The 14,224-nt window shown below is 37.5% G+C and overlaps 1 protein-coding gene across 4 annotated transcripts in view; it reads right to left on the reverse strand.

Annotated features, from left to right (window-relative positions):
- The window catches only part of GEMIN5 (gem nuclear organelle associated protein 5), a 39,352-nt gene that overhangs the window by 22,749 nt on the left and 2,379 nt on the right, over positions 1 to 14,224 (reverse strand). For 2 of the 4 annotated variants that reach the window (XM_058544626.1, XM_058544633.1), the window contains exons 4-13: positions 11,490 to 11,641; positions 11,159 to 11,275; positions 10,743 to 10,875; positions 9,640 to 9,805; positions 8,511 to 8,723; positions 7,438 to 7,523; positions 4,656 to 4,738; positions 3,303 to 3,439; positions 1,629 to 1,702; positions 785 to 966 (exon numbers count right to left, since the gene is read on the reverse strand). In XM_058544626.1, the coding sequence (XP_058400609.1) occupies positions 785 to 966; positions 1,629 to 1,702; positions 3,303 to 3,439; positions 4,656 to 4,738; positions 7,438 to 7,523; positions 8,511 to 8,723; positions 9,640 to 9,805; positions 10,743 to 10,875; positions 11,159 to 11,275; positions 11,490 to 11,641 (1,343 nt within the window). Of the gene's footprint in view, positions 1 to 784; positions 967 to 1,628; positions 1,703 to 3,302; positions 3,440 to 4,655; positions 4,739 to 7,437; positions 7,524 to 8,510; positions 8,724 to 9,639; positions 9,806 to 10,742; positions 10,876 to 11,158; positions 11,279 to 11,489; positions 11,642 to 14,224 lie in introns of all 4 variants that reach the window. The other 2 variants (XM_058544621.1, XM_058544614.1) reach the window with 1 other exon arrangement.

The raw sequence follows: 14,224 nt of genomic DNA on the forward strand, positions 1-14,224 counted from the left end.
CAGTGCGTTGGTGCGCGCCAGAGATCCGAACCTGCGAACCTCGGGCCACCACAGCGGAGCGCGTGCACTTAACCGCTGCGCCACCGGGCGGCCCATAACTATACATTTTTAATGTCCACATCCCTTCACCTAGCAATTCCACTTCCAGAAATTTTATGTAAGAAAAGTCCTTATTCAGCTTCATGAAGATATACATACAAGGGCGTTCACTCTAATACTACTTAAATTGTAAAAACTGGTATTTAAATTAATTTAAATATCAAGAAGGGAATGGATAAATATGGTATGTATGTCCATATAACGGAATGAACAGATCTGTTAATAGCAGTAAGACAGATCTTTATGTACTGACATAAAATTATGTCCAAGATATATATTGTAAATTTAGAGAAGAAAAATTGCAAATAGTATTTATATATATGGTGATTTCTTTTTAGCTAAGTACAGAAGATTCTCTCACACAAGTATATAGAAGTGCAAACTCATACATACATACACATATGTAGGTTAATAAATACTTTAAAAATCTGGAGAAAACATGCAGCAAACTGATAACACTGTTATTATGAGGGATGGGATTACGGGAGGAACTTCATGTTCTCAGTTAACATTTTTGTGATGTTTGAAAGGATATTTTAAATAAGATGAATGTATTAGTTTTGAAAGCAGAAAAAAAAACAACATTTATTTTAATACTAAAAAGAAAGTAAAGAGGTACAAAGACTGGAATGGAAAGTAGCTGAACACATGATATCACCCTCAGTGTGGAAGAAACCAAAGTTACCTATGACAGTCTTCAGGTTGTGCACATAAATGACGGCGTTGTTGGACCCAGAGGCCATCAGATAGCTCAGCTCTGGCTGGCTGCCATGCTCATGGTGCCAACTAATGGTATTCACAAGCTTGTGATGCTGCTGAATGGTGCAGATCAGTTTCAAGTTGGGAACCTGAAATATTTCTATCGACCTGGAATAAGAAACACACCAAGAAAGATGGATGATCAAATTATGGTCCAATGCAAATACATATCTCCTCATTCCATCAGTCAAGGAAAGGTGAAACAGAATAGAAGAACTCTACTTATCACTGCAAAGGTCACTCTCTTACAAAGAACTAGGTACAAAACGTTGTTCTCTCCAACAAGTATATTCAGCTTTAAAAAATCCCAACAATCTCTGGAAAGTTGTGTTTATCAGGCTCTTGTAATAAATAGTGCTAGAGAGAAAGTAGAACAAGTGACGAACAAATGGCTAAATTAGGACTATGTTACTATAATCAACATTGGAAAGGGCATGGTGAGGCCTAAAAAGCATTTCTGCCTGGACTGACTTTAAAAAAAAAGGAAGGGAGATTTAGGCAGTTCAATGCAGAAGATGAGCGTTTTGTGAAGCGTAAAATAGTCAAAACACAGAGTAGGCAAACAGTCTATGGGCTGAAAATATCCAACTTATTTTGCAGTTCTCAAAGATGCAGAGAGCTCCTAGATCATTCAAGGATATCAAAGGTAAATCAGAATATCAGATACAACTGGGCTTCCCCAACTAACATTACAGATGGCATTAGCCAGCTTGTGATCAAATATATGTGCAATTACAAAGTTGTTTTTTTTTAAAGAAACAAACACATACCCATCTTCATTGCCAAGAGCCATGCTTTTGCCATCTGCTTTCCAGCTGATCTCTGTGTGTACAGGCAATTTGTACTAGAAAGCAAAACAAACCAATCTTGACTAAAAACATTGTTCTTTCCATATACTCACAAATCAGTGATGACAGCGTGAGAAAAAAAAATCCCTGGAGTTTAAAAATGTTCTAATTATACAACAGCCATTCTTGTAAATAATCTACATAATTAGCCAAGGAGTTACTAAGAGCAAGTATTCTAATTATAATTTCCTAATGGGGACGAAAAAGAGACCAGTAAATACTAAATATCTACCATGTCTAACACCTTGTGAAATGAACTTTATTAAAATGATTTTTATCCCACAATAAAGAACGGAATATGTCCACTGGCTTTGACATGAGGGTCATGGTCTCCTTAACAAAGCCATACACACTGCCCTTGTTTTCTTCCTATCCCTTGGTTCTTTTCCAGAATCACTTTTTTCCGAACTCCATATGTTGGTGTTCCCCAAGGCCACCTGGGCCTTCTTTTCTTACTTCTTTCTTTACACCTCATACATGCCCACAGCTTCTTCAGCTGCCATTTATGTGACGGGATTCCAAATTTCTATTTCCAGCCCAAACTCCTTGTATGAGTTTCTGATCCATATATTCAACTGCCACAAAACTAAAAACTCATTAGGAAAAGGAATTTTGTCTCTTTTATTCATTGCTGAATGTAATGTTCAGATAATATATGAAGGAATATAGTCAATAAAAATAATTCAACTTACGATTAAATGTTATTTTTATGCTACCCATATAAAAATAACGAGCAACAATAAAAAAATGCTCATTTGAAAGAGTAAGGAAATCTCAACATTTATGGTTTCACTTCAAAAGACAGTTCCAGGGGCCGGCCTGGTGGCACAAGCGGTTAAGTGCGCACGCTCTGCTGTGGCAGCCCGGGGTTCGCTGGTTTGGATTCCGGGCGTGCACCGACGCACTGCTTGCCAAGCCATGCTGTGGCGGCATCCCATATAAAGTGGAGGAAGATGGGCACGGATGTTAGTCCAGGACCAGTCTTCCTCAGCAAAAAAAGAGGAGGATTGGCAGATGTTAGCACAGGGCTGATCTTCTCACACACACAAAAAAAACAGACAGTTCCAGCATACAGATATATTGATAGAATGGTAAAACAAATGTGATTAAATGTGGGAATCTGGGTCAAGGATATAAGGGAATTGTTTGTATTATTTTTGGAGCTTTTGTGTAAATCTGTAATTATTTCACAAAAAAAATTAAAAACAAAATGACAATCTGTTGTGACCAAAATACTTTGCAGCTGTACTTGGACACCATTATATAGTTATTTTTACCAAGGCCTCACTCTGAAGGAAGTGGCTGGCCTGAAAACGATGTTTTATATCCAAGATCTGAAAGTTTATAATAAATCACCATTGCAATTGAGACCAAACATTTTTTTTTTTTGGTTAAGTACCTTGCTTTACTCAAGGATAAAGACTTCTAAGATATGTTATAACTCACAAATTCACTGAGCCCTTTAAGAACATCTAAGAAATCTGACTGAGCATCAAGGATATCTCTTGATATCCTTGATAGTGGCATTGATTATGCGAGATGGGAAACCAAGAAGATGTACAGATCAAGAGAAGACTTTAGACCATAAGAACTTACTTTGATTGAATTGGTGTCCCTGATGAGTTTGTTGATGTCAAAGGCCTCTCCACTAAGCTTCCAGGGGTTATGCTGTAAGACAATCCCTTCCCCTCCACAGCTGTACAGAGTGAGAGAAGGTCTGTCTCCTTCTCCTCCTATATGAGATAAGAAGAGACAGCTTATCGGTTTCGCACTTCACCAGCTTAACTATTTGTTGCTATAGTACAAACATATCATACTATGAGTTGTTTTAAAAGATTATATTAATACACTGAAATAAGTCACCATTCTTTGCATCTGAACACAGTTGTTGGGACCAGAAGTAAAAAAGGTATACTAACTCTACATTAATATTTATAACGCAACATATTTGTCTCAAACGTTCTTCTGCCATTCAAAATAGTAGGGGTGCCAAAGCTGAGATCAGAAAACATGTTCTCAATGTCGCTGAGAATTTACTTTTTCTTCTAGAAATATGTACTCTACTCTTTGGGTATTTAAATATATGGACTTCCTATGACTAAGTATAAGGAGCTGTCCTCTTGCTTTCTTTAGTATAACAGTAATCCTCTTGTTGGTTTTTAAGAAGCAAATAGTGGTTCTGGTGTGTTTCTCTAAGGGCAAGTTTTATTTTCACCACTGCTAGAACTATGTGTGGAACAAATCAAGGATCCAGTAAACAATGTTGAATGAATGAATGAACTACAATAGCAATGCTGCTTGAGTTCTGACGACTTACACTATCCTCTCCATGTAATGCAATTACTATGGAAATTTACAGATGTTTCATTCATTATAGATGGTTAAGGAAAGTTTACCAAAGACTTTGCTGAACACACTCATTTTAAAAGATATTCTGAAAGACCTATCACTTTAGGAATAAGAAAAAGAAAGACAAGGCTGAGGGACTAGAAGAGGGAAAGGGTTAGAATACAATTAAAGGCAAGAAGAGATCAAGAAATTCTAAGTTTGCTTTAACTGTAGGTGAAAACAGATGATGATTACTCCATTAATACAATGAAATAACATTCTAATTCTGATAAAATTAAAAAGTGATATCGAATTTTAGTGAAAATCATTCGACTGGGTATCAGGACTCAGCATGAGATAACTACATGCATGATGAGAAAATTCAGCTCAAAGAGACCACATAATGCTTTAGTTAGAGTTTGGGGAGGCTTATTACGGGTGAATAGTTTCTGACTTATCACCCACCATGACTGCCCTCATGGACCCCTGGGAGCTTAGCAGCCCGCATAAGCAGTCACTTCTCTAGAATATTCATGACTCTTTCCAGCTTGAATATCCTAGGATTAAACTGAAAGAAAGAGAATTCTCTCACGTTTGTTAGAGAATGGTTCAGACACTTACCGAGTGACAAGGGAGGTACTGGTGGCCCCCAGGCTAAAGTGTACACAGTCTTCTTATGATATGTGCTAGAAATCTGTGGAGGTCTTGGGGGAAAGGGTATTACAAACAAAGATTTAAACAAAAAAGCATAGTGGAAAACAGACCATCTTTTTCTAAAAGGTCCCTATAATAAACTTAGTTACTATATCAGAGAAAAACAATTTAACAGTACTCTCCTCCAAATAGCTGATTATAAAGAAGCAAACACTTAAATAACATACCATGTAATGATATCTAGTAACAAAATGACTAAGTCCCAAACATACTGTACGCAGAAAAAAATGTTATTCCCCCCCCCCCCCCAGCAACTCATCTGGTCAATTTGGGATCATTTTCCCCATCTCTCCCTGAGTTGCCCACTTCACTTAAATGTCAAATATTCTAATATTAGTGCAGTTTTATAGCAATGCAAAGGCTATCACAACTAGAGAAAAAGAGGATAAGAGAGAAAATGCAAACTGTTCAGCCCAGAACTAAGGTTACTGCTAAGCGTATATTATCACAATGCAAAGATAGCCACCTCATATTCAAGTAAAAGATTAGAAGTCATTTTAGGCTTACCCTGTCATTTACATCACATTCTTAAACTAAGGCAAGATTTTAGAGTAGAGAGATTTTAAAGTTTTGATTGTCTTGTTAAAGAAACCTTGCTCTTAAGGCTATTTTTTTAAGGCTATTGTGGTGATTAATGATATGTGATGATGTGTCAGTAAAGGGCAGTGTGGCTATTCCCTTTAATGTATACTACGTTCTTTGTATGGTTTTAGAATGTAAGGATTCCAGAACCTAAGACAGAACTGGCTATTGACTTATTTACTTCCATGTATCTGACACATTTATCATTATCATTCTAGACAGTAAACCAAAACTTCTTTGCCTAAAAGAAACAGAAGAAGCAGCACTGGCTGAATGCCTAACAACGTATCTCCAGCAACACCCTTCCTTCTACTGCACACCTTTTCTGGTGTTAGTTTGAATATTCAGCTTATAATAACCAGAAGATATTAATTTAATAGAATTAGTCAGCAATTTTGTGATGACACAGCTATTTAAATTAACATATAACTTTATTTTCTTAAATACCTCTTTGAAATAGTGTAGTCTTTTTTTTTTGAGAATTAAAAATGGAGAAAAAAGTTAACTGCATGTAGATTATACATAAGTACTTAAGGAATCGCATATAAAAAGTTAGCTCTGCAGTATAATAAATGACTCTCACTTAGAAGTGAACGATCTAAAATAGGGATAGGCAACTTATCCCGAAAAGGGCCAGAAAGTAAAGATTTCAGGCTTTGTGAGCCATGTGGTTTCCCGTCACAACCACTCCATTCTGCTCTCGTATGAAAGCAGCCTCAGACAAGATGTAAACAAATGCGTGTGGCTGGGTTCCAATAAAACTTTATTTATGAACACTAAAAGCTGAATTTTATTTAATTTTCTTGTCACGAAGTATTCTTTTGATTTCTTTTTCAATTATTTAAAAAGATAAAAGCATTCTTATGGCCCATTCTCATGGGCCATAGCATTCCAAGCCCTGGTCTAGAACACTGGTGTCCAATAAGGCAGCCCTTAGCCACTGGAGATGGCCCTTATGCACTTGAAATGTGGCTCATGCGACGGAGGAACTGAATTTTTAATTTTATTTAATTTTAATTCATTAACTACAAATAGCCACAGGTGGCTACCAACAGTGACCAGCACAGATCTGGAATCTAATCAAGCTAAAATAGCTGTGTCCAACTGAATTATAATGTGAGCCATAAATACGAGCCACATATGCAACTTAAAGCTTTCTACTGGCCACATTAACAGAAGTAGAAGAAACTAGTGAAATTCAATTTTAATAATGTATTTTATTTAGCTCAGTAATAAAAAGTCTTACGTTCTAAAATATAATCAAAATAAAACAATTATTGAGATATTTTACATTCTTTTTTTGGGACTAAGTCTTTGCACTCTGGAGTGTATTTTACACTGACAGCACATCTCAGTAGTCCCCTGTGGCTAAAGACTACTCTAACGGACAGTACAGCTCTAGACTTAACTTCCAGTTTATGGGAAATACAGGGAATAGTGAAATGAATTAGAAGTCACCAGAAAGAAATAACTAGATAAGTCCAAAATGTGGATTATTATACAAAACAACTTATCCGGAACCTACAAATTGAAAAGGCAACGTTATGGAAGGAAGTAGGGGCACTATTCTAGAATAACAGAGACGACAGAGACATAACGAAATGCAATGTGTGAACCCTAATTGAAAACAATTGGAAAAAAAATTGCTAGGAAAAATATTTTTGGCTCAACTGAGGAAATCTGTATATGGACTGGATATTAGATCATATTATGGAATTACTGTTAATTTTCTTAAGTACACACAGATTAAAGCATGTATGGCAAAATGTTAACAACTGGTGAATCAAGATGGAAGGTACAGAGATGTTCTTTGTACCAGGCTTTCAACAGTCATGGATGCCTGACAACTTTCGTAAAAAACAGTTGAGGAAAACAAAAGCAAATGGTTTGTTTTAGTGGTTCCCACAGGTCAGATGGGCTGAACTACCATCACCTAAAAAAAATTTTTTTTAATAAAATTCCAAGTTGTAAGCCTCAGTCTCAGAGCCAGAATATTAAAGATGCTTCCCAGGCCAATTGTGATGTACATCCAGGCTTATGAACTCACAACCAACTCCGTCACTGACCTTTTGGTCAATGGGCTAAATAAGAATCATTTATTTCTTACTTGTTGGAGTAGGTGTCATACAATCCCACTTTTCCATCATCAGTTCCAAAAGCTAAGCAGCCTTCCTTGGTTGGGTGCCAGCACAGCTACAAAAAATATGAGGAAAGGGACGCACTATTAAGGGAATCCTTAGGTTATCCTTCAAGCATTCAAATGGAAAACTTTCTTGCTCTTGGTGTCTTCTAATTTTAAAATAACAAATTCTCATTATTTAAAAGAGAGAAACAAAGAAGTATTAAAAACAAAGTAAAAGTCACCTGTAATCTCATCATCTAAAACACTCCACTGCCAATTTTGTATTTTTCCAGGCATTTTTTGTGAATAAACTTAAAGTATATACAATTAAAAAAAACAAAAGTAGGTTCAAACATTTAAATGATGTGCAAGATACACTGTTGAGTGGGAATAAAAGATTCCTGAACAATTTAGAAGATATGATTCTATTAATAATTTAAAAAATTTGGAAAGATACATCACAGACTGTCAACAGTGGTTCTCTGGATTATGCAAGTGGGAGAACTGAGTGCAGGGTGGAGTAGGAAAATCTTTTTGCTTTCTACATTTTGTACCGTTTGGTTTTCTTTTTAAACCACAAACATTTATTGTTTTTAGACTAAATAGCCACAACAGAAGTATCACTTTGGAGAAAAATTTAAAAATTATACATATTGTTTTGCAATCTGTATTCTCTCTTGTAATTTGCATTTTCCACAAATCATTAACATCTCTCCACATCAAAGAAAGATCTACGTTATCATTTTTAATAGTCTGATACATTTCAACATGTGGTTATAACTTATTATATCCTCTATGAATGCACGTCCAGGTTATTTCTAATTTCTTACCATTAGAGAACATGGTGACTTGAACAAAGCCTTAATTTTAAATTCTGAATTTGGAGATAATGGGTTTGGTTAGAGAGGGTCCTTCTGCTTTCCTAGTTTCAAACTTTATTGGAAATACCCTTGAACAGCCTCTGATTGCCAATAGAGTTCATTTAAGTGAACACATATTCTCTAAAAGACAATTACTCATTTGAAAAAAAGTTCACAGCAAGCTCAAAGCATCCTTACCGCTGTAACCTTGGACTTGACACCCTGCCAAAAATTTTTCACATCATAGTTGTTCTTTATGGAGAGTGTATTCCATACGCGGATCATGCCATCCCCAACACCTATGGCCAAAGAGCCCGTGTCCACAGGAGAGAAAGCCAGACTGTAGGCAAACCCCCCAAGGGAAGGCAGGGTCCAGCAGCACTCCAGGGTGGCCATGTCCCAACATTTTATCTGAAAAGATTAAGGGTTAGGGCCTGAATATAAAAAAGATCAGAGAAACAGGAAAAAGAATCAACATTTCAAATAGGACGGGCTCAGAGAGTGGGTAAGGATAACATAATCGAACGATTCCAGTAGGAAATGGAAAAAGCATCTTAGGAAAAAAAATCAGTAACAAATTGTAGAGCTCAAAGGGACCTTAGAATACATTTATTTCCAGGGATGTCAAGTGAACTCAGGGTCACACAATTAATAAACCAGAGCCCAGGCTTCTCATTTTTCAGGTTCAGCAGCCTTACAACTCTATTGTATTACAGCACTGGTAATCTCCTCACTTGGCAAACTCTTAATAAGGATGAATTTGGCTTCAGGACAGTGGAAAAATCAGAGTTGCTATCTCAAAAAGCAAAATATCATACCCAGGGGACGAGGAGTGCTACGTTCTTAACTGTCACTTGTTTAACAGAGGGGCTTGGGAGTAAACAAACTCCAACAAATAAGCCTAGATCAATCACAAAACAGTAAGATCACAGACTCTTAAATACAGCCAATTCTCTCCTGGAGAGATTTCACCAAGAGCAGATGATTCGGTGAGCAGATGATTCAGCTACCTAAACTAAAGACAAGGATATTTTAAAGGCAATGCATGATGATCTCACACATCCTTCCCCGATACATCTGCTCTTCTGTATCAGATCTGCTTTAACAAAAAGGCATCTTGGTGGTTCCTCACCTTTACCCTACCTCTCTGCTGCTAATGTATTTGGTGCTGATCCATAACAATGACTGAAATTGGAACCAGGGGCCAGGTGGGGTGTAAGCAAGGTGGGGTGTGAGAACCAATTGACAGTTTGAAAAAGTGCTCTAATCCCATGCAAGTCATAGATCACTGCTCTACCATGCTGAAGGCAAAATAAGCAGTTCTTACGTCTCTATCCATTGATGTGGAAAGCAGCAGCTGTTTGTCATCCTCAGTTTGTAAAGGACATAAATTAAACACAATTCTTGAATGATTTTGCCCTTCTGATGAAGCACTAAAGAGGGTATATTTCCGTCTCCAAGACTGAGTGAGATCCCACAGCAGCAGTTCACCTCTGTGAAGGAAAAACAAGCATTAGTTTTCTTTCACAAGCAATCTGAAAACAAGTGATTTTGGGCCAGAGAGTGTGGGCCCTCAGTTGCAAAGTAATTTGTTAATTGTTCCTTTAAGGAGAGAAAAACTGCACATTCTGAAATATGCACACATATCTCTGGAAGAACAAACACAAAAATGAGGAGTCAGTGCCAATGGGGACAGGAACCAAGACGCTGGAGAAGACAGAGGTGGGAAGGGTACTTTGTTATACACTGTCATTCTTTTTGAACCATGTGAGTGTGCTGGACTACCTTTTGAACACATTTCCCTAACAGCTTTAATTATAAAATGCCACCATAATTTGCATAGCCCCAAAGGCTTTATGATATAATATCTCTTTTTTGGGGCAGTGGGAGGAGTAGAGCCATCACTGACATTTTTATATGTTTATATTTTTTATATTTTTATATGTTTACCTGTATCACCTCATTTAAAAGCAGGGACCTTGTCTGTTAAATTCCCTTATTATCTCAAGCAACTAGAAACTGGTGCCCAATAAATTTTGTTTAATGAATAGCTATAATCCTCCTAAGAGATAGGAAATACTATAACCTCCATTTTTTACAGGTGAACTAATTGAAGCTCGGAAAGTGAGGGGTCTTGCTCATGAACACATAGCAGGTAAGTAACAGACTGATTCTGAAATTCAGCTTTGCCTGACTTCAGAGTCCACACTCTTAACCACCAGGTTATACTTATTTGATCTTTTCACAACTCTGTTATTAGACAGTACAAGTATTAGTCCTATGATTTTTCCATTACAAATGGCCCATCATAATACAAGCCTCGGCCAATGATTTCTTTATCTTCTGTGTCTAGAAAGAGAAGCTTAAGAACTCCTGAGGCTAGAGAGGAAAACAAAATACGCCAAAGAGCATGACCAAAGAAAGACTTACCCAAAACAGCTGGATACCAGCTGTGTCGGTTGATCCTTGGGCCAATGGAGTGTCAACCAAAGGCGCTCTTTAACAGTTGGGTCTATGCCCCCTCCTCTTCTCTTCAGAAAAGGCAATTTCAAAATCATCACCCCTGCAGAATAAAAGAAGGTCCATGGGCACTCAAGACAGTGAACCTACCTGCATGAAGTCCCAGCGGTTCACAATACAGTTTGTGGTTTAAAAGTTTGTTAGTTTGCTTCCTTAGAATTCACACCTCAAACATCATGAGAAGCAACTTTCTGGATAGAAAAGTAAAGAACTGCTTTCTGACAGATGACACACTCTCAGGATAACAAGACAGAATAAAAAAGCTTCTACTTCTATCAGATCAATATAGGTTATATCATAAAAGAGACGTGAAACATCAATCTTACCTCGGCCTCTAGAGCAGCTCCAGATTCGAATAGTCTGATCTTTGCTTCCAGTGGCTAAGTAGCAGCCTTTTGTTACTGGAGTTTGTGCTATAACTTTCCCATTGGGAATTTCAGGTTCTTCTAGGATAGAGATGGTAATTTTGTTTTTAATTTGCATTAAACACGCACTTATCAAAAAAAAACTAGTTTGCAAGGGTTCTGAAACTTAGCTATTGCTTTCATAAATCTGACCTGTAAAACCTAAAATTTTAAATAGAATTCAAATGATACAATTCTACCCTCTTTGTTCTTTAGATCTAAAGAGTACTGAACCCTCTTAAGTCATCTCTACCTGAATTTTCCTCTTGATTTATAGATAAACAGTCTTCACCAGGCAGAGGACACCAGGCTATGGAGTGGATCTCATCATCATGGCCTCGAAGCCTGTGAATAACTTCTCCTTTCTTACTGATGTCAGTTATAACCACTATGCCATCCTTGTAGCTAAAAAATAAGAGTTAGAAATATTACTGAAAAATGAAGACAGAATAGTCTCTCTAGTTAACATTTTGGCTTAGGAGTTATCATTGTGCATTTCTAAAAATTAAGTATATTTAGGGTAGGGGAGAAGGGAAGAGAGCAAGAAACAATTGTTTTGTCCTTTTTCCAAAGTGCTCATTTCGTGCTTCCTGGTTTTTTTAAAACCCTCCCCTGTGATCAAACTCTTGGGACTAAGTAATACTGTGCGTGTTGTCTGGCACAGAGTTCAAACCGTGAAGCACACTTATGTTCAAAGGGAACTTACAGAAAAATAGTTATTATAGGGGCCCAGCAATTCCTCTAATTAGAGATGAATTTGTCCTAATACACTAAAAATACCTCTCCTTTTTACAAGTGATCTTCCTTTCCTAACTGTGAACTTAACAAAAGCTGCAGAACTCCAACTTCTAGATCTGGATATTCTAAGGCTGTCATTTTTGAATTCAGAAGAAACTGAGAAATTCTAATAGCTTTTTAAAAAATGATGAAGTTATTTCAGACACATAAAGAAGTATCTACCACCAAGCTTCAGAAAAAAATAATTACCAATACAGTTGAAGTCCTCTGTATAACCCACCCAATCAAACCTCTTTCCTTCTCTTCCTCAGAGGTAAATTGCTATTTGTGAATTTTGTGTTATATCATTCCCAGCCTTTCTTTGGATATGTTCTTAAATAAGATGCAGAATTATTTTGTATATTTTAAACCTTCATATAAATGGTATCATGTGGTCAATTTTTCTGCAGCTTGCTTTTTTCACTCATTCTGTTTGTGAGTCATCCATGTTGACACACGTAACTCTAGTTCCTGGTCTGTCATTTATACTATTATATAGCACTCCACTGTATGACTATACTACAAGTTCACTTATTCATTTTTCTTTTGAAGGGCTTCCATTTCCTGCTATTACATATAAAAAATGCCGCTATTAATGTTCTCATACACACCTAAGACAATTTCAGGTTTGACGTCTAGTAATGGAACTGCTAGGATGTAGGATATGCACATCTTTGCTTCACTACCAAGTGCAAAACTGCTCTCCAAAGTGGGTGTATGTACTTCAATTTCCTACATACTAGACAATTCTACAGGGAAAAATACCATTACAGTCTCTTTATTTTCTTCTTTCATTAAAATTTTTTTACCATTACAGCTTTATTAAAAAATGAAATCATAGGGGCAGGCCCGGTGGTGTAGTGGTTAAGTTTGCATGCTCCACTTTGGCAGCCCAGGATTCACAGGTTCAGATCCCAGGCACGGACCTATACACTGCTAATCAAGCCATGCTATGGCAGGCATCCCGCATATATAAAATAGAGGAAGATGGGCACAGATGTTAGCTCAGGGCCAATCTTACTTAGCAAAAAGAGGAAGATTGGCAACAGATGTTAGCTCAGGGCTAATCTTCCTCACACACAAAAAAAAATAAATCATAGAATATATCAATCTTTGAAGACATGGACTTTGTGCAGTTCCCTCTACTTCAAAGACTCTTCTCCTCTTGTGAATTCCTGCTCATCTTTCAAGGTCAGTTTGATTCAACCTTCTCTGACCCCTGCCCACCACCCTCTCTGTTCCCCCTCTCTAGTACCCCCACTGCAACAATGCTCGCAGTTCCCAGAGACCACCGATCCACAGACCCCTTCCATTTTCTATTATTTACCCTCACCTGTCTTCCTATCCTTCCTCCCATGCAACACAGATTTCTTGATACATCATTATAATCACTCCTTTAAAAACACCCTTATCTCCTCTGTCCCCTCTCTCTCAGGTATATTTACTCCACAAAATCCCAAACCTGGCTGAATCCAACCATCTCCTTAGTCAGTTTGAGTAGTTTTCTTTAAAGTCATGACCATGACCCTTAGCTTGGCAGTCAACATGCACCAGTGGACCTACCACTTCCCTCAGGAAGTTCATCTTCCTATTCTCTGAGATGACTGTTTTCATACCTTCTTCCTGCATCCAGTTCCATTCCCACCCTGAACTTGACTTCACCTCTCTGACTTATACCTCACTGAGAAAATCAGAAGCCATCAGAAACACCATTCTCTTCCAACCAGATCTACAAACTTACCTGCACCGATTTCCATATTCTCAGCTCTTCTTTCTACTTGTGATCTGGATCCAATCCCCTCATGACTTCTCAACATCACTCCTGTATTCATATTTATCACTGTTTATCCCTGCAACAAGCTCTCCCTCATCTGCCTCATTTCCATCAGCACAAAAATATAGCCCTTTCATAAAGGAAAATGTTATCTTCCATTTAATACTCCCATATACCTAGTGCTTATGTCAAGTCTTCAAACTACAGAGAATGGACATCTTTGAGAGAGGAGTAAATGGAGTGGTGAAGGAAAGGGAGATGCCTACTCAGGCAGCTCCTGTAAAACAACCTTGGTGATCAATGAGGAGACGGACCCCAATGCCAGATCACTTTCTCAATGTAGAGGGAGAGCTGAGGACCAGAGAGACAGAGCTTAGTCATTTGACACTCTAAGAGTAAGTGTTATATCCATGGACAAGTACAGAGGGAGAAAAAGG

Source organism: Diceros bicornis, chromosome 1, assembly GCF_020826845.1.
Source record: "Diceros bicornis minor isolate mBicDic1 chromosome 1, mDicBic1.mat.cur, whole genome shotgun sequence".
NCBI classification, from domain to species: domain Eukaryota; kingdom Metazoa; phylum Chordata; class Mammalia; order Perissodactyla; family Rhinocerotidae; genus Diceros; species Diceros bicornis.